We start from the raw sequence: 21183 nt of genomic DNA on the forward strand, positions 1-21183 counted from the left end.
CTTGTCACCTTCTCGAAAATACCCTGATTTTGTTCATCATTCAATCAGCATTTATAAAAACCCTCATTAAACAAACATATGGCATAACTATAGAAAATGTGTTATAAAACAAATTTGTTTTTGTTCCCACCAAAATCTGATTGCTGTAGAACTTGTTGGTATTATGGAGTAAATTTGTAACAAATCTGGTGAGAAGTTCTCAAGCTAAGCAGTGACAAAACAGTCATGTGAGGCAACTGACAGAAACAAGTAACACTTCTTTTCATACAGCATTGTTGTCTTCCAGACAAAGACTTGTTCATGTAGGAGTGATGAAGAAGTTGAAGAATATAGGTTGCCTTACTAGCCGTGGCTAGTGTGAATTTCCCTTTACTTAAACAGTAAAGTGTCCAGCTACAGTCTGAAGGGTAACTAGTGCAATTCCAAGCAGAGGCAGGGTGCTTATTATTACTCCTTTCTATTACAGTTGTGTTAACATATTCATCCTATTGAATCCTTGAAATCAGACTCTATCAGATGTTAACATGGTTGCTATCAACACCAAAGCATGTTATAATTTTCTGGTCCTGTAACAAGAGGTCAATAGGGCCTGTATCGCCCATCTGGGTTTTGTTTTACCTAAAGAAAAGGCAAAGGATCCTGAATATTTTCCTGTTTTTCCCCTTCGGACCCAGTTCCTACCAAATCTAGACAAAATACTGTCATTTTTAAAGCATAAAGATTTCAGAACATTTGCTGTATACCTACTGGGCCCTGCCCAGACAAACATCAATCCTTTATACCAAAGGGATGCCCCCTTTACCCCAGGATGCTTCAGATCAAATTAGGACACAATCCTGGCATACCTGCAGATGACTGATTTTGAAGAATTTGCCCTATATCCTTTATAGGGAACTGCCCTTCCTGCCCCATGGGACTCAGACCACTATTTATATAAAATTGATTCCCCATCTCCAAAGGAAACTTAAGACCTAATTCTGACAGAATCCAGGCATTCCTATAGAAGAAGAAGGATTTCAAAGTATTTCCTCTCCTAGCCTATCCAATCCTGTCCCAGGGAGCCCCAAGACCCATAGTTTATACAAAATTGATTTCTCTTCATTTAAACATGCATCAGACAAACTTAGGACAAATTCCAGGCACTCTTACAGAAGAAGAAAGATTTCAAAGAATTTGCAATATTTCCCTGTTTGGACCCTGCCTCTCAGGCCCCTGTGGGCCATTAACTACCATCTAATTTATTATTTTTTTCCCCTTTCCCCCACAATGTTATTCACCAAATCTGGTCAAAATTCATTTAGCTGTTCACGATTAAATCAATATAAAGTGGTTTCCTAACAATCAATCATAACTAAAAGTCCTTTTCATTATTCTGCTTTGTTTTTATCACATGCTATGATATCAATAGATGACTACCAGACCAATTTATACGTTTATACAAGTTACACATGGTCAGTGATAACTTGCATGTTAAAGCAGGATGCAATCAAGAGCAAAGCAAGAATTTCCCTTTGATTTCCAGCTGTTTTTGAAGTTGGTTTTTTGTTTTTGTTTGTTTCACTTATGGTCCTCCTGCTAACACAGTAGGTAGCTGTAATCAGTAATGACTTGCTTATACACTTAGGTTAACATGACGCAAGCCAGCTATTTTAATACAATCTTTGTTACAAAAAAGCAGAGGTCTCTTATTAGAAACCATGTTTTTTCCATTTTCTTTGTCAGTTTTGATAAAATGAAATGGTTGGTTTGTAAAGTGGTCAAAATCCTCGAACAAACCTGAAAATGATATAGGGTCCAAACAACCTGATTTTTCCTGAAATCAGAATTGATAGCAAAAAAATAGAATCACAGGGGTAAGGTCTGGAACAGTCATGGAATCACAGGGGACAAGGTCTGGAACAGTCATGGAATCACAGGGGACAAGGTCTGGAACAGTCATGGAATCACAGGGGACAAGGTCTGGAACAGTCATGGAATCACAGGGGACAAGGACTGGAACAGTCCTAGAATCACAGGGACAAGGTCTGGAACAGTCATGGAATCACAGGGACAAGGTCTGGAACAGTCATGGAATCACAGGGGACAAGGACTGGAACAGTCATGGAATCACAGGGGACAAGGACTGGAACAGTCATGGAATCACAGGGACAAGGTCTGGAACAGTCATAGAATCACAGGGACAAGGTCTGGAAATAGTCATAGAATCACAGGAGACAAGGTCTGGAACAGTCATAGAATCACAGGAGACAAGGTGTAGAACAGTCATAGAATCACAGGGGACAAGGTCTGCAACAGTCATGGAATCACAGAGGACCAGGTCTGGAACAGTCCTAGAATCACAGGGGACAAGGTCTGGAACAGTCATGGAATCACAGGAGACAAGGTCTGGAACAGTCATAGAATCACAGGGGACAAGGTCTGCAACAGTCATAGAATCACAGGGGACAAGGTCTGCAACAGTCATAGAATCACAGGGGACAAGGTCTGCAACAGTCATAGAATCACAGGGGACAAGGTCTGGAACAGTCATAGAATCACAGGGACAAGGTCTGGAACAGTCATAGAATCACAGGGACAAGGACTGGAACAGTCATAGAATCACAGGGGACAAGGTCTGGAACAGTCATAGAATCACAGGGACAAGGTCTGGAACAGTCATAGAATCACAGGGGACAAGGTCTGGAACAGTCATAGAATCACAGGGACAAGGTCTGGAACAGTCATAGAATCACAGGGACAAGGTCTGGAACAGTCATAGAATCACAGGAGACAAGGTGTAGAACAGTCATAGAATCACAGGAGACAAGGACTGGAACAGTCATGGAATCACAGGGACAAGGTCTGGAACAGTCATAGAATCACAGGGACAAGGACTGGAACAGTCATGGAATCACAGGGACAAGGTCTGGAACAGTCATAGAATCACAGGGACAAGGTCTGGAACAGTCATGGAATCACAGGGGACAAGGACTGGAACAGTCCTAGAATCACAGGGACAAGGTCTGGAACAGTCATGGAATCACAGGGACTGGAACAGTCATGGAATCACAGGGACAAGGTCTGGAAACATAGAATCACAGGGGACAAGGACTGGAACAGTCATGGAATCACAGGGGACAAGGTCTGGAACAGTCATGGAATCACAGGGGACAAGGACTGGAACAGTCATGGAATCACAGGGGCAAGGTCTGGAACAGTCATAGAATCACTGGGGCAAGGTCTGGAAAATGTCATAGAATCACAGGGGACAAGGTCTGCAACAGTCATAGAATCACAGGAGACAAGGTGTGGAACAGTCATAGAATCACAGGGGACAAGGTCTGCAACAGTCATAGAATCACAGGAGACAAGGTGTGGAACAGTCATAGAATCACAGGAGACAAGGTCTGCAACAGTCATAGAATCACAGGAGACAAGGTGTAGAGCAGTCATGGAATCACAGGGGCAAGGTGTGGAACAGTCATGGAATCACAGGGGCAAGGTCTGGAACAGTCATAGAATCACAGGGGCAAGGTCTGGAACAGTCATAGAATCACAGGCGACAAAGTCTGGAACAGTCATGGAATCACAGGCGACAAGGACTGGAACAGTCATAGAATCACAGGGGACAAGGTCTGGAACAGTCATGGAATCACAGGGGACAAGGACTGGAACAGTCATGGAATCACAGGGGACAAGGTCTGGTACAGTCATGGAATCACAGGGACAAGGTGTGGAACAGTCATGGAATCACAGGGGCAAGGTGTGGAACAGTCATAGAATCACAGGGGACAAGGACTGGAACAGTCATAGAATCACAGGGGACAAGGTCTGGAACAGTCATGGAATCACAGGGGACAAGGACTGGAACAGTCATGGAATCACAGGGGACAAGGACTGGAGCAGTCATAGAATCACAGGGGACAAGGTCTGGTACAGTCATGACTTTATTGGCAACAGGAAGATAATGCTACTCCCTATTCCATGGCTCATTAGTGTATTTATATGATGATATAATGCTGCAATGTCAATTTTCTCATTACATTGTGTTGTTAACCGCCACGTGTAGTCTGCACCTGCTGGCATGTCAATTAATTTGCATACTGTGCAATATTTCTATGTATATTGTGAGGTGCCAATTATAATGATAAGCTACTAGTAAGTTACCAAGCCTAAATGCAATTTTAGCATGAACTATCAAATACATTGCAAGTCTGCCATTCAACTTCAACTTATATTGCTTGTGGTGTTTCCACATCTTGTCACAGTTTGACTAATCTTACATGTACAAGTAAGCTGTATTCCTAGAGATCATTATGTAGTCAGCAATTGGAATAATATTGTAGAAATAAAGAAATGTTTGAAGTTCTGTAATGTCAAAATGAATTACACTGAAGCTCATTTTGCAACATATTTATTAAGTTATGGTTGCCAATGAATACAATGATGAGATCCAAAGATTGGGAGCAGAAAATTGTGTTGGCGCAACTTTTTTTCCAAGTACGTGTCACTTAATTAGACACTTGAACAGAAACTGCATTTAAAATAACGAACAGTGGGAGCAGTTTTCAACTTCTTAGGTCATCATATGAATGAAGTATTTATTTAGGAAAAATGCGCCCAAATCGGAAACCTGACTAATTATTCTGTTATGTGGCTGGAAATTCCTCCCCCTCTCCACTCACCAACCACCCTCAGACACACAAATAGAGCTGTTATCATATAATGGCATCACAATGTATCATGATTAGAAAAGCAGGACGGCGATATCGCGGAATATTTGAATATCGGTGATATCACCACAGGCAAAAAGTATGAGGGAACAGTTTAATTTTCAGGTGAAAACATACATGATTTTCAAACAAATAAAGCACAAAAAAGTTGTTGTCAACAGCTGTTCATTCAAAGTCTGTAAACATAGTGAAACAATGTTAGGAAATCAGTCAGCTGTCTGAAACAATGTAACAAAACGCATGTCATGTGTCACAGGATCTCTGAATGAAATAGCTACATCGTATCAGTTTAGACTATTCCATTTTTGACACCTGTTGAGTCTGCTGCGGTATTGGATCAAACCATTTTTGTCTAAGGGGGCACATCAGTTCATTGAACTTCTATCTATATTACAAAGGTTCATTTTTGTCAGAGATGCAGACTGATAAGGTCGCTGATAATTTACTCAATTTCTGGTGTAGAAATACTTCCGATGTTTAGACGTATTTTGGTTTTGAGAAGAATGCTGTTGAAGGATATAAGGACAAAAAATCTGCTGTATGTCATGTTTGTAAAGCTGTTGTTAAATACAGTGGTAATACGACAAATTAAAATGGACATTTAAATCGATATCACTATACTGTTCTACATCCTAATGGTGAAAACTCTGGTGTAAATTTTCAGTCAACAATATCAAGTGTTCTGGAAAAAGAAACTGCTTTCCTATTGGAAGTAACAGGATTGTGGATTTTATTGTTGGTGACCTCAAGCCATTATCTGTTATTGAGGGGGCTGAATTCCAATCAATGCTGCACTAAATTGAACCAAAATTTAGCATCCCAAGCAGGGGATATCATATGGATCAATACATACTATCGAGGTATGAACAAAGTTTACTGTTAAAATTAGCAGGTGCTCCCCATCATGCGGTGACTGGTGATTTTTGGACAAGTGGTGCAATTGGTGATCCATACCTGACCATAACTGTTCATTTCATTGATGAAGGATTTAAACTAAATTCAAATGTGTTGTTAACCAGAAGTGTACCCGACAGCCACACTGGAGAAAACATCGTGCGAGAGTTTAGTAAGGCTGTGGAGGAATGGGAAATGTGTGATCCTTATGCCGTTTCTGACCATGCAGCCAATATGATCAGTGCGTTTTCATCCTACTTGAATTGTTGTTGCGTTTTGTTTAACAGGAACCTGCTATTCTGCATTGTTGTATATCAGTGACAAGCAGGATGATAGAAGCATGGTGTTCACAGCCAAAGAAACCAAACTATCAGAATTCTAAAACCGTTTGATAGCGTCTCTAAACATGTTTCTGTCGGAAAAAATCAAACAGCATTGATTATGGTTTCAATGCTGGAAAAAATCTCAATTATCTTACAACCGAATGAGAGTGATCCCCCCTCATCATTACAGAAATGAAGTTGGCAATGTTGGACGATTTTAACAGTCGTTATCAGTCTGAGACTGTGCAGTTATTTATCAACACTTGTACCTTGCTGGACCCTCGATTTAACGACATGTACATTGACAGTGAGACTCTGGAGTTAATAATTCTGTCGAAAAGACAACTGTCATCAAAGTGAAAACTGAACCTGATTTCCACAGTAACAAATCAGCTGCGACTTCAACAGTTGAAGACAAACCCACACTTCCAGAACTGCCTTCCATACAGCTGATTGACATGGTCGATCAAATCGACGACAGTCCTTCAGAACTTGATGAAAAACGGGCTAAGAACGATGACAGTTTGGGAGACTTTCTCAGCGATGTTTTGTTTGTTAGACACAAGAGAAAAATTTAACGCGGGAGCAAATTACCCTAGGAAATGGATCGTTACTTAATAGAGTGTACTAGAATACCAGCCGACACAAATGTTGACCCATAACAGCAGTGGAAAGACCCGTCAACACATAAATAAAGTTTGACAAAGTGCGATAGATTGGGGTAAATTATATTTATGTGTTCTGGCAACGAGTGCACCATCCGAAAGGACTTTTAGATGTGCTGGAAACACTTTTACTAACAAATGTGCAACATTATCAGATAACAATGTGGATAAATTAATTTTTCTCAATAAAACTTGCAATTACCGAAAATTTAAAGAAACTAACGGACTCAAATTGAGAGTGACATGGGTTCAAATGTACATGAAAACTGTACAATTAAAAGTAACATTTCTGTCTGGAACACAGTATTAGCATTTAGATTTTATGTGATAAATATCACGATATATCACAACGTTAACAGCAAAATTCGACAATATCGCAATGCAGTTTTCCCCCAACGATAACAGCTCTACACACTAACCCCAGCTGACAGTTTACTGGCAAGACCTCAAGTACAAGAATATTATGAAAAATCATACTAACAAATACAGTGACATTAACCTTGACCTTCAAAACCGTAAAGTGATTAAAAGCAAACGCTTTCAGTAAGGAAGTACTGTCAAAAGTTTTGGTTAATGCTGATGGACAGACAAACAATGGACAGATAGTCAGACAGACAGTCAGACAGACAGATGGACGGATTGACAGATACTGTAATTTCTATAGGGCATCCGCACTTTCGTGTGGGCCCTAATGATAACTTATCTAAAGTGAGTTTCTTTTTACTGTTCCCACATATAACTATGCATTATTTTCTATAATTTACAAATGCCAATTGGAACCAGGTTGTGTGGTACACAGGAAAAGGTTGCGCTGGTGAAAATGTCAGACAATGTTGATTCTGTTTTAATTTGAAGTCACATGACCAACCAATAGGAATAGTAACTGTCTTTGGCAATATATACAGGCCTATAGCAATCACCTGTGATGAAAAGATAAGAGAAAGCTAATAATTTGAAAATGTCATGAATAAAATCTTGGTTTCCATGGAGATGATAATTTTTACTATATTGTTTATGTAATGACCCATTAACACCCAAGCAGACTAGAAAAATTAGGAAATCACCGGGAACACGAAGTGAAAATGTCACTCAATCACTGAAACAGAGACTAGGAAAGTCATGGAATTACAGGGAACAGGGAGGGAAAAAGTCACTCAATCACTGAAACAGAGACTAGGAAAGTCATGGAATTACGGGGACAGGGAGGGAAAAAGTCACTCAATCACTGAAACAGAGACTAGGAAAGTCATGGAATTACGGGGACAGGGAGGGAAAAAGTCACTAGATCACAGAAACAAAAGGTGGGAAAGTCATGGAATTATGGGGAACAGGGAGGGAAAAAGTCACTAGATCACAGAAACAAAAGGTGGGAAAGTCATGGAATTATGGGGAACAGGGAGGGAAAGTCACTAGATCACAGAAACAAAAGGTGGGAAAGTCATGGAATTACAGGGAACAGGGAAAAGTCACTCAATCACTGAAACAGAGACTAGGAAAGTCACTGGAATTCACAGAAACAAATCACTGGTAGGAAATTCATGGAATTACGGGGACAGGGAGGGAAAGTCACTAGATCACAGAAACAAAAGGTGGGAAAGTCATGGAATTACAGGGACAGGGAGGGAAAGTCACTAGATCACAGAAACAAAGACTGGGAAAGTCATGGAATTACGGGGAACAGGGAGGGAAAGTCACTAGATCACAGAAACAAAAGGTGGGAAAGTCATGGAATTATGGGGAACAGGGAGGGAAAAAGTCACTAGGTCACAGAAACATAAGGTGGGAAAGTCATGGAATTATGGGGAACAGGGAGGGAAAAAGTCACTCAATCACAGAAACAAAAGGTGGGAAAGTCATGGAATTACAGGGAACAGGGAGGGAAAAAGTCACTAGATCACAGAAACAAAAGGTGGGAAAGTCATGGAATTACAGGGAACAGGGAGGGAAAAAGTCACTAGATCACAGAAACAAAAGGTGGGAAAGTCATGGAATTATGGGGAACAGGGAGGGAAAAAGTCACTAGATCACAGAAACAAAAGGTGGGAAATTCATGGAATTACGGGGAACAGGGAGGGAAAAAGTCACTCAATCACTGAAACAGAGACTAGGAAAGTCCTGGAATTACGGGGAACAGGGAGGGAAAAAGTCACTCAATCACTGAAACAAAGACTGGGAAAGTCATGGAATTACAGGGACAGGGAGGGAAAGTCACTAGATCACAGAAACAAAGACTGGGAAAGTCATGGAATTACGGGGAACAGAGAGGGAAAAAGTCACTCAATCACTGAAACAAAGACTGGGAAAGTCATGGAATTACGGGGAACAGGGAGGGAAATGTCACTAGATCACAGAAACAAAAGGTGGGAAAGTCATGGAATTACAGGGAACAGGGAGGAAAAAGTCACTAGATCACAGAAAAAGGTGGGAAAGTCATGGAATTATGGGGAACAGGGAGGGAAAAAGTCACTCAATCACTGAAATAGAGACTAGGAAAGTCATGGAATTACGGGGACAGGGAGGGAAAAGTCACTCAATCACTGAAACAGAGACTGGGAATGTCATAGAATTATGGGGAACAGGGAGGGAAAAAGTCACTAGATCACTGAAACAAAGACTGGGAATGTCATAGAATTACGGGGAACAGGGAGGGAAATGTCACTAGATCACAGAAAAAAAGACTGGGAAAGTCATGGAATTATGGGGAACAGGGAGGAAAAAGTCACTAGATCACAGAAACAAAAGGTGGGAAAGTCATGGAATTATGGGGAACAGGGAGGGAAAAAGTCACTCAATCACTGAAACAGAGACTGGGAATGTCATAGAATTACGGGGAACAGGGAGGGAAAAAGTCACTCAATCACTGAAACAGAGACTGGGAATGTCATGGAATTATGGGGAACAGGGAGGGAAATGTCACTAGATCACAGAAACAAAAGGTGGGAAAGTCATGGAATTACAGGGAACAGGGAGGAAAAAAGTCACTAGGTCACAGAAACAAAAGGTGGGAAAGTCATGGAATTATGGGGAACAGGGAGGGAAAAAGTCACTCAATCACTGAAACAGAGACAGGGCATGTCATGGAATTATGGGGAACAGGGAGGGAAATGTCACTAGATCACAGAAACAGAGACTGGGAAAGTCATGGAATTACGGGGAACAGGGAGGGAAAAAGTCACTCAATCACTGAAACAGAGACTGGGAATGTCATAGAATTACGGGGAACAGGGAGGGAAAAAGTCACTCAATCACTGAAACAGAGACTGGGAATGTCATAGAATTACGGGGAACAGGGAGGGAAAAGTCACTAGATCACAGAAACAAAGATTTGGAATGTCATGGAATTACGGGGAACAGGGAGGGAAAAGTCACTAGATCACAGAAACAAAGATTTGGAATGTCGGGGACAGGGAGGGAAAAGTCACTAGATCACAGAAACAAAAGGTGGGAAAGTCATGGAATTACAGGGAACAGGGAGGGAAAAGTCACTAGATCACAGAAACAAAAGGTGGGAAAGTCATGGAATTACGGGGAACAAGGAGGGAAAAGTCACTAGATCACAGAAACAAGAGATGGGAAAGTCATGGAATTATGGGGAACAAGGAGTGAAAAAGTCACTTAATCACAGAAAAAGAGAGTGGGAACATCTCTATCTCCCATCCAACATTCATCACATGAAAATAATACAGATATATTGGAACATCCTTATAACATCTCTAAGATTTCTTGTGAGGTAATTTGCAAGCTTTATCTAAAAAGCCTTAAGTTTGTATGTGAAAAACGATGAGCTATATTATCTTACTAGATATATGATGAAGATATGAGACAATCTGTTTTATCAGCCTATTCCACAATGCTCATCACTTTGAAACCTCATCATTACGTAACGTGATTTTGTAAATGACATTTATATCCTATTACACATCAGCACCATCATATTATCGAAAGCCATAACTATATTGGCTTAAAACAATTGGTTAATAAATATGAGCAGCTGAAACTCGAGGAATATTCATCACAGTGGTAAAATTACCATACTTATGTTAAGGCTAAGCCTGATTGAAATTTATGTTTTCAAACATTAGAGATCCCATGATGATTTTTATTGATTCGTATCGTTCGGAACATTTCTCTAGTTTGCTTAATTATTTGTTCTTATTCAGTTGTATTTTTATAGGTGAATTAACTGCCTGTATATGGTAAACATGGTAACAATGTTCAACAAAGGAAACATGTATGAACCATATTAAAATTTATATGAGAAAGAGAACTTTTATTAAAGACCACTTGCAATGAATATTTGTTATTTTTTCGCAGAAATCTGTTTGATGATATCTGAAAAAAGTGATCAGTGTATTGTATTTCACACAGGTAACATAATTTTTTTACCTGTAAACAACCGAGGAAGTTAAAATATCTAGCTATTCCATTTCTAAAAACCAAGGATTCTCATTGGTCGATCACTTGTGACATTAATTCTGCCACAAGATACATATTCATTGGTAGTGTCGATGAAGGCTGAGTACATTAAATTGACAATATTTAATTAAATCAGCACATCCAGCACCATAAAATAACTGATAGGAAGATGTCCTTCCTCAACCTTAACAGGCTGAGATTTAGAGTAGGTAAGCAATGTTCAGTGAAGATATTGATTTCTCTAGGTATACTACTAAAAACAACATTGTATCATTCATCATTCACTTTAATTAAGACTTTAAGAAACAATTAGTGATGTTCTTTTGTCGCTGAAAAATCAAACTTCATATTTTATCACAAATTTTATTTGGTGTTGCAAACACTGCTACTTTAACTTTTCACTATTGTGCAATGTTTTTATCTTTTCACGTAGGCTATCTAGTAAATACTGTCTTATATATACTATATTGCTATTTCTGCTTACAGTTAACTTTGCTTTTACCGTGCATGCTGTGATATATTTGAAATATATACTTTTGTGCTTGCCAACAAATATAGCTGTGATATGCTTTGCTTCTGTAATTTGCCATGCTTTGATAATGCATTTGTGTTTTGTTTATAACATATACCTGTTTGCTCATATATACAATGATAAAAAAATCGATCTTCTTGTATCTTGTTCTCCCCATGCCTATTAGTGGTCAATTCCTCATGGGAAGGTCAGAACGAAAGACATGATTGTAAAACACTAAGAAAACCATGATATCATCTTCAGGGCTCGTGTAATAGATTAGACCTTATATCATCACCTTAATAACACATGCATCTCAATTATACTCAAAATCATATTGTCATGGCATTTTCAAATATTCTGACGGTAATTATTGAACCACAGGAGTTGACACGATAAGAGACAACAGAGCGGTTCAGTAATTGATTTATGTACAAAAATAGGATAATACAGTGATTGGTCATGACACATCTGGATACATGCTGTTGATGTCTCATCCCAGCCAATAAGAATTAATTAAAAATGTGCTCATAATTTTGAATTGAATTACAAAGTATATACTCAGTAACCTGTATATAGACCCATTCAACACATACATACAGGATCATCAACCTCCAAATACATACATAACACTATATGCTGTTCTATGAAATAGCAGGGTCATAAAATGATACAAAGTTAACATGAAAATAATATTGTCATGACTGTACAGAAAGAGAAGTAAAACACTGCCATTTTCATTTTCTTTGAAGTAGGTCAAAGGTCGAAATGTTGGTCAGAGTGGCCTGCTTTTGATATGTGACAAACAGTCATACCAAGGTGTACCCGTGTGAAATAGAGGGCCTGGACAAATTTTTTTTCTTCAGTGTTGGCCAAATGTAAAAATGGAGGTCAAAATGACCTACTTTTGAGAAATGACACACCATCTACCAAGGTGGGCCATTTCCCAAGTATAAAGTTCCAATGATTAATAGTTTTGAAGATAGGTCCCTGACAAATGTTTTCTTTGATGTAGGTTAAAAGTCAAAATGTAGGTTAGAGTGACCTATGTGACATACCATCTTGCCAAGGGAAACCTATATGCCAAGTATTAAGTTTCCTTGCTTAGTTGTTTAGAAGACAGGACCAGGACAAGAAAGAAAGTGGACAGAAGGATGGAGGTACAGACTAACACAACATTAAAGTTAAGTCCCCTCCATTTCAAGGTGAGAGATTAATTACCAGCCAGCCAGTGCACAGTTGTAAAGCAGAATAAGAAATATGATAATTTGTGATCATCGATGTTTCATCTGAAATTCAAGAGTACAACATTTAATGTTTTGAACTTTTTTACCACCACTAAGGAATTGCTCATTGATTTTAGTGAAACATTCTGATTTCTTTTACCCAGTGTATTTCACAATAGATTGAGCTGCCTTATAAAAAAAAGTAAGTCTGTTAAATAGGAGACATTAGACAGATAATCAATGTAGAAACTGGCAAGGTTCCACCCATCTATTATCTCTATCCTGTATACAATGTGCATAGTAAGGTTCCACCTTCTACCTCTATCCTGTATACAATGTGCATAGTAAGGTTCCACCTTCTACCTCTATCCTGTATACAATGTGCATAGTAAGGTTCCACCTTCTACCTCTATTCTGTATACAATGTGCATAGTAAGGTTCCACCTTCTACCTCTATCCTGTATACAATGTGCATAGTAAGGTTCCACCTTCTACCTCTATCCTGTATACTGTACACGACAAGGTTCCACCTTCTACCTCTATCCTGTACACCATGTGCATAGTAAGGTTCCACCTTCTAACTCTATCCTGTTACAATGTGCATAGTAAGGTTCCACCTTCTACCTCTATCCTGTATACAATGTGCATAGTAAGGTTCCACCTTCTACCTCTATCCTGTATACTGTACACGACAATCCACCTTCTACCTCTATCCTGTACACCATGTGCATAGTAAGGTTCCACCTTCTAACTCTATCCTGTTACAATGTGCATAGTAAGGTTCCACCTTCTACCTCTATCCTGTATACAATGTGCATAGTAAGGTTCCACCTTCTACCTCTATCCTGTATACTGTACACCACAAGGGTCCACCTTCTACCTCTATCCTGTACACCATGTGCATAGTAAGGTTCCACCTTTTACCTCTATCCTGTATACAATGTGCATAGTAAGGTTCCACCTTCTACCTCTATCCTGTATACAATGTGCATAGTAAGGTTCCACCTTCTATCTCTATCCTGTATACAATGTGCATAGTAAGGCTCCACCTACTATCTCTATTCTGCATACAATGTACATGACAAGGTTCCACCTTCTACCTCTATCCTGTACACCATGTGCATAGTAAGGTTCCACCTTCTAACTCTATCCTGTTACAATGTGCATAGTAAGGTTCCACCTTCTACCTCTATCCTGTATACAATGTGCATAGTAAGGTTCCACCTTCTACCTCTATCCTGTATACTGTACACGACAAGGTTCCACCTTCTACCTCTATCCTGTACACCATGTGCATAGTAAGGTTCCACCTTCTAACTCTATCCTGTTACAATGTGCATAGTAAGGTTCCACCTTCTACCTCAATCCTGTATACAATGTGCATAGTAAGGTTCCACCTTCTACCTCTATCCTGTATACTGTACACGACAAGGTTCCACCTTCTACCTCTATCCTGTACACCATGTGCATAGTAAGGTTCCACCTTTTACCTCTATCCTGTTACAATGTGCATAGTAAGGTTCCACCTTCTACCTCTATCCTGTATACAATGTGCATAGTAAGGTTCCACCTTCTATCTCTATCCTGTATACAATGTGCATAGTAAGGCTCCACCTACTATCTCTATCCTGTATACAATATACATGGCAAGGTTCCACCTTCTACCTCTATCCTGTATACAATGTACATGACAAGGTTCCACCTTCTACCTCTATCCTGTATACAATGTACATGACAAGGTTCCACCTTCTACCTCTATCCTGTATACAATGTACATGACAAGGTTCCACCTTCTACCTCTATCCTGTATACAATGTACATGGCACGGTTCCACCTACTATCTCTATCCTGTATACAATGTACATGGCAAGGTTCCACCTACTACCTCTATCCTGTATACAATGTACATGGCAAGGTTCTACCTTCTATCTCTATCCTGTATACAATATACATGGCAAGGTTCCACATTCTACCTCTATCCTGTATACAATGTACATGACAAGGTTCCACATTCTACCTCTATCCTGTATACAATGTACATGGCACAGTTCTACCTTCTACCTCTATCCTGTATACAATGTACATGACAAGGTTCCACCTTCAACCTCTATCCTTTATACTGTACAAAGCAAGGTTCCACCTTCTACCTCTATCCTGTATACAATGTACATGGCACGGTTCTACCTTCTACCTCTATCCTGTATACAATGTACATGACAAGGTTCCACCTTCTACCTCTATCCTGTATACAATGTACATGACAAGGTTCCACCTTCTACCTCTATCCTGTATACAATGTACATGACAAGGTTCCACTTTCTATCTCTATCCTGTATACAATGTACATGACAAGGTTCCACTTTCTATCTCTATCCTGTATACAATGTACATGACAAGGTTCCACATTCTACCTCTATCCTGTATACAATGTACATGACAAGGTTCCACATTCTACCTCTATCCTGTATACAATGTACATGACAAGGTTCCACTTTCTATCTCTATCCTGTATACAATGTACATGACAAGGTTCCACATTCTACCTCTATCCTGTATACAATGTACATGGCAAGGTTCCACCTTCTACCTCTATCCTGTAAACACTGTACATGATAAGGTTCTATCTTCTACCTCTATCCTGTATACAATGTACATGACAAGGTTCCACTTTCTATCTCTATCCTGTATACAATGTACATGACAAGGTTCCACCTTCTACCTCTATTCTGTATACAATGTACATGACAAGGTTCCACTTTCTATCTCTATCCTGTATACAATGTACATAGCAAGGTTCCACCTACTACCTCTATCCTGTATACACTGTACACAACAAGGTTCTATCTTCTACCTCTATCCTGTATACAATGTACATGGCACGGTTCTATCTTCTACCTCTATCCTGTATACAATGTACATGATAAGGTTCCACCTAAATCATATCCGTGTTCTCTTCTTCTCTTACTCTGCATTGAACTATTCATGTAAGTAAATACTTTTAGCATACAATTGTTTTAACAAGAGATCCAAGAGGGCTCTGGCCATCCACCATTGTTTGATCTCTATTTGTTCTGTAAAAGTTTGATGTTTTCCTTTCTTTCCTCTTATCTATTTTTGCTCTTACTGATGAGAAATTTGAACATACCTTTGCAGAAATAGCAATGATAAATTCCATGCCTTCAGAATTCTTTAATGATGAATGACATATATTAGTGAAATATACATTGATATCTACTTTTTAATAACATAATCTAACTTATCCAGTGAATTCACCCATGTACACATTATATTATTCGTGTATCTGTCACTAGGGTAGTATACCTTGTAGTTTTTTTCCTTGGCTATGCCAATCAGAAATTTATTGTGATGTCACAATATGGACAACGCCATTACATCATAAGTTGAAAATAGCACAAGAAAATGGCTACCTCTGTTTGATTTTTCTTCCACATTTTGAATTTAAAAGTGGAGTTATCTGATAAATAGCATCATAGATTTGCTTTCATTTCATATGAGATTTTATGAAACTTGTCTCAACATTTTCATTTATGCTCACAAATTTTTGCAAAAATAAAAACTTCAAAGACTTAAAAATTTCAAATGATACAAAAAGTCATTTAAGATTCTATATATGTTATTATATAGATATGTCCTAAACTTATTCTAGAAAATTTACACTTAAGATTAAAGATCTTTTTTTCTCAATGGTTAAAAGTTTTGCAGATTTTCCCTCATGACACTGAACATGTTCTACTTAATTAATTTTATTTTCAAGAATCAGTTTTTCATGATCATAATTCATCCTCAAAAAAACCCAGAACCAGACCGTCTCAGAAATAAAAACTTGTACAGTATAATGGGGGTATTGTTATTGTAGCAAATCATCACTCCATTCATGCTGGTTTCTCCACTATGACTTATTCATGAGAGAGACAGTACATAGTTAGTCGATCTACTGGGGCAGTGCACTTATAACATCTAGATATATTTTTGTTGCTTGATATTTATTTCCTGTTACACACATAGAAGCCTTTATCTTGAGTAATGATGTAATATCTGACTCAAATTATATCCACCGCTGGCCTCTGACCCAACACACTCTCTACTCAGCAGTATCACCTGACATGATTCTGATGTATGCTCTTCTAAATATTGTTTATCTACATGTTTGCATCCCCTAACTCAATACCTACATAACATGCTCAGATGTAATTAAGATTTCACACTAATTTGTTCTGATGCAAAACTAAAACTTCTACACATTATAAAATGTGTTATTTTAACAAATGGAAGCAACAAAACCTGAATTGTGCTGAAGAAATATAATTTCATTTATTCTATCAGACAGAATAATTGAAATAAAGATGTTAGTAATTTTCATACTGTACAGAAGACACAAGCAAACTTCACCTTCCTATACAAATTAAGAGTTAGTAGTATTAAAGGCAAATAATAAATTAAACTGCAACCCTCTGGGACTTGTCATTTAGTAATATTCAGCATTGTTACTTACCCAGTTTTGAAATGCCCGCAATCAGGAGGAAGACTGCAATGGTAAGTGGCTGTTCTACATATTCAAAATGTATGCTAGCCACGTGTATACCATGAGAGTGTTCATCACTGTGGTGATCTCCTGTCATGTCACTACTGTTGTCACGGTAACCAGAATCATTTTGACCTGTGACCTCATTTCCATGGTGATCCAAAGACGGAATATGAACACTGGCTGTTGCCAATGTACATATAACCCAAAAGGAAACTACAAAAACACACAGAAATATCCTCAACATTTCCATCCTTGTCATTTACGTGAAAGATTCCAGTGAAAATGCCCTCACTGATATTCCGTCATTAAAACTGCACTTTTTTGTTTGATTTCATTTCATTTCAGATCTAATCTCTTTGTGTTCCATTATATTTCCTCTACATACACTTCCTCCACTTCACTAAGCAGATCTGGAAGTTCGCTTTCCATAGGACAGGTGTATCCATCTGGGAAAAAATGCTTGTTTATCAAAAATGCTTCTATAAAATACTTCCAATTCTTCTGCTTTGACAAATCCCAACATCAGCACATTAATATTATGGACATTATTCCCAAAGCTGGTGTTTCCCTGTTATCGCATCAGCAAATGTGAAATGGGATGGTATAGTTGTTGATGTGTCTGTCCCTTGCCGTGCCACACTCTACCACAACTCCTTCATTGTAAAGATTGCTTAAAATTTTACTCTATGTGTTAATTAAACCTATTCCCTCAAGATTCATCAGGAATTTAACCAATTGCTATCTGCAAATCATAGAAAATCTATAGATGTCTGGACTGTAACTTCTTTAATCATGTATTCTCACAGCATCTGAAATGAAATGATAAAACTTTTAGTGACAACAAAGAAGTAATTGATATTATAAACCTCATGAAAGAAAAATTACATCTCTTTTTCAAATTTTGCTGTGGAATATTATCTTATCAATTACTTTTTATTCAATTCACTGTCAGATATTCCCAGTTCACTCTGCTTCATCTGTGCCATCTGCCTATCAAGCTTTTTAACAACTTAACCAGTCTTTATGCGATCTTAATTAACACCTTTCTGCACTCATTTCAAATTCAAATAAGAATGTCTTCAAATCCATTTTTCTTTTCACTTAAAACATTTAACTGAAGCTGTATGTTCATCTTTAAAATGTCACAGGTCAAACTGATCTTTTACTATATGCTACAAGTGAAATAACAAAACTACTTTTGATTATTCAAAAGAGGGTGCTTGAAAAGTTTGACTCATTTGACCCTATGACCTTGAAAGTAGGTCAAGGTCATTTATTTAAACAACCTTGGCAGCTATTCATCAATGCAGGAAGCATTTCAGTATCCTGACCCTAGGACTTTGGAAATTGAGAAAAAGACGGTTAAAGATTTTAATTCATTTGACATTTATGAGCTTAAATTTTATCAATGTCATTCATTTGAACACAACTTGTAATCATTCATCCCAACATGCTACATGTCATTCATCATGACCCTGTGGCTCTTTGTTATTGAATAGTCACCAGGCTCCAGTTTCACCAATGTTCCATAACTTCAGGAAATCTTAACTACCATTGAAAAGTATTACGTAAGTTAAGGAAAAACATTGAGTTCCTAACTTATGTAATGCTTTCCTATGGGCTATTTTAAGTTAAGGAAAACTCCTTAGGTTAAGGAAGATTCATGAAACTGGGGTCAGGCATTTAATTTTATCATGAATATAAGATAAGTATTTGTATAATGCTTGTCTAATTATGTCGTTTATTTTCAATTACAATACATGTGTATTTCATTCCTGATATTAATGTTTCATAAAAAATACTGCCAACAATTTATGTAACATACACATCAAGTTAACAATGCTAGGCATGTGAGGTCTTGTGGTACTTACTATTTCACTTACATGTAATTGATTTCAATATTTTTTTTTCCTTCAATCCCTTCTTATATTTCTTGTATCTTACACACATTTAAAACGTTTAAATCCCTAAATCTGTTAAATTTATGTTAATCTCACCTTCTTTAACTTCGAACATCACGGTCACTGACCTGACTAAACCCCTACTTTGATTTAATCAAGTGGCCAGTTGCTCAAAGCTAGGTTAGAATTATCCAGCCTAGCTGAAAATTCCCTAATATAGATAAAACAAGAATATTCTTCAAAATTTCAGACAAGTAGATTTGTTTAAAAGGACAAATTTTTTTCTCGGTCTCAATTTTGCTTCCAAAATTTCAGCATTTTTTCAATGGCAACAATCTGAACTTTTTCACTAACCCTTGGTTGATTCTAACCAAGCTTTGTTAAACTAGGGTTGGTAGATCCAGAGGCATCAAGCTTTGTATGCTCTTTTCAATTTTTTTCTTTTGTCAAAATTGTTTTCCCTTCATAAAGGTTCTTATATCCATAAATGAACAAAATATTTTCTTATTTGAAGGAAAATGAAAAAAAAAGAAAAGATAAGTATATCCTGCTAGAAAAATTAAGTAAAAGCACTATAAAGCTAACAAAGCTTTGTCTAAATGTAGTTAACTTAAATCTTAATCAGTGAGGGTCAGCAGAGTTCACACCAACAATTATTCAAACCTAATAACTGCTACAGTTCTTATGACCTAATCAAGACCTGTAATGAGGATGTCAGTACTAAGTAACCCTGGTTTACAGATATTCTGCCCCGATTGATCAATATCCTCCTTCACAAAGGTACAGAATAAAGTTGAAGTTTCTCATCAATCTGAACAAACACTCATAAATCCTATGTATCTTTATAACTGAACTGAATAGATAATACAAATTTTTCTGTAAATAATCCCTAAAGATTCTGCTTCTGTTACAGATACGTATACATATTTTCTAATTCTGGCTTGTCAATCACACTTCCTTCACTGCCATATCTTTCAGTTTTGTAGTTTTCTTTCAAATTCAAATGTATTCCCCTGGTATGTGAAATTTCTGCTCCAAAAATTTCAAATCAATTTCAACAATTGCTTAAAATTCTAAACTTCCTATATCATTTGTGACAGTTATATTTAATACAAATGTAACTGATCCATCATCCACCCTATCATCTACAGCATGCAACTGAAGTACAATTTATAGCTATCTTTTAAAATGGTCTTCCACATATTTTTCACTATTATCTCACAAACCAAAACGTTTATGGTAGCTTGCCTTCGGTAGATAGTCTCATTAGAGCAGCTCTTTGTGTGTGTTATATGCATTTGATTTTAGACAACATGTACACCCAACCAGCAATTCCTTACAACACGAACTTGATGACAAGTCACAATAAAACGATAAATTTCCATTTCTGTTAGATAATCAATACCTGCATGTTCATTAACAGACGCTGCACAATATCAATTTAACCATAAAAACAAAAAATAAATTAGCATGAACATCACTTTCCACTTCATTAATCAATAATTCTTACCTGTATCTGGTTTACCTGTATCTTAGTTGTAGGAATTCCAGACAATGTCTTGCTATGCTATACATTAGTACCTCTTCCAACTTAGTAATATGTCTTTTTTCGTTTTCTAAATCCACTCGATTTTGCTTCCATTAAAATCCTCCTCCTCTTCCCTCAATACTTAATTCTTTAAGTTGAGAAGACCTCATATTTTCTCACCTTTAGATCTTTTTTGCCATCAATCTGTAACCCGTGTGTTTCTATTTCTATCACTTCCGTATGTCTAAGTACACAGTAATGAATGTAAGATGTGATTTCGTTGGTTTGCTATTTACACTACATCTTACCGCATTATAACAAAGATATCCAATTTGCCTTGATGTCCAAACAGTCCATTTACTTCGAGAGCCAGTGACATCCGTAACCCTCAGTCCTCCCTACAAACTTTTAGCCTTGAAACCATCTCCAGTGGTCTGGGCAATAGAACAGTCATTACACGC

At 37.8% G+C, this 21183-nt stretch overlaps 1 protein-coding gene across 1 annotated transcript in view; it reads right to left on the minus strand.

The window, feature by feature from the left end:
• LOC132544307 (sodium/hydrogen exchanger 1-like) overlaps positions 1 to 17739 on the minus strand; it is an 89230-nt gene extending 71491 nt beyond the window's left edge. Inside the window, exons 1-2 of the mRNA XM_060207883.1 lie at positions 17679 to 17739; positions 17261 to 17506 (exon numbers count right to left, since the gene is read on the minus strand). Coding sequence (XP_060063866.1) covers positions 17261 to 17506; positions 17679 to 17739 — 307 coding nt within the window. The remainder of the gene's footprint in view (positions 1 to 17260; positions 17507 to 17678) is intronic.
• Positions 17740 to 21183: the final 3444 nt, after the last annotated feature.

The sequence above is a fragment of the Ylistrum balloti genome, unplaced genomic scaffold (genome assembly GCF_031769215.1).
Source record: "Ylistrum balloti isolate Yb309-2 unplaced genomic scaffold, AGI_CSIRO_Ybal_v1 Utg369790, whole genome shotgun sequence".
NCBI classification, from domain to species: Eukaryota; Metazoa; Mollusca; class Bivalvia; order Pectinida; family Pectinidae; genus Ylistrum; species Ylistrum balloti.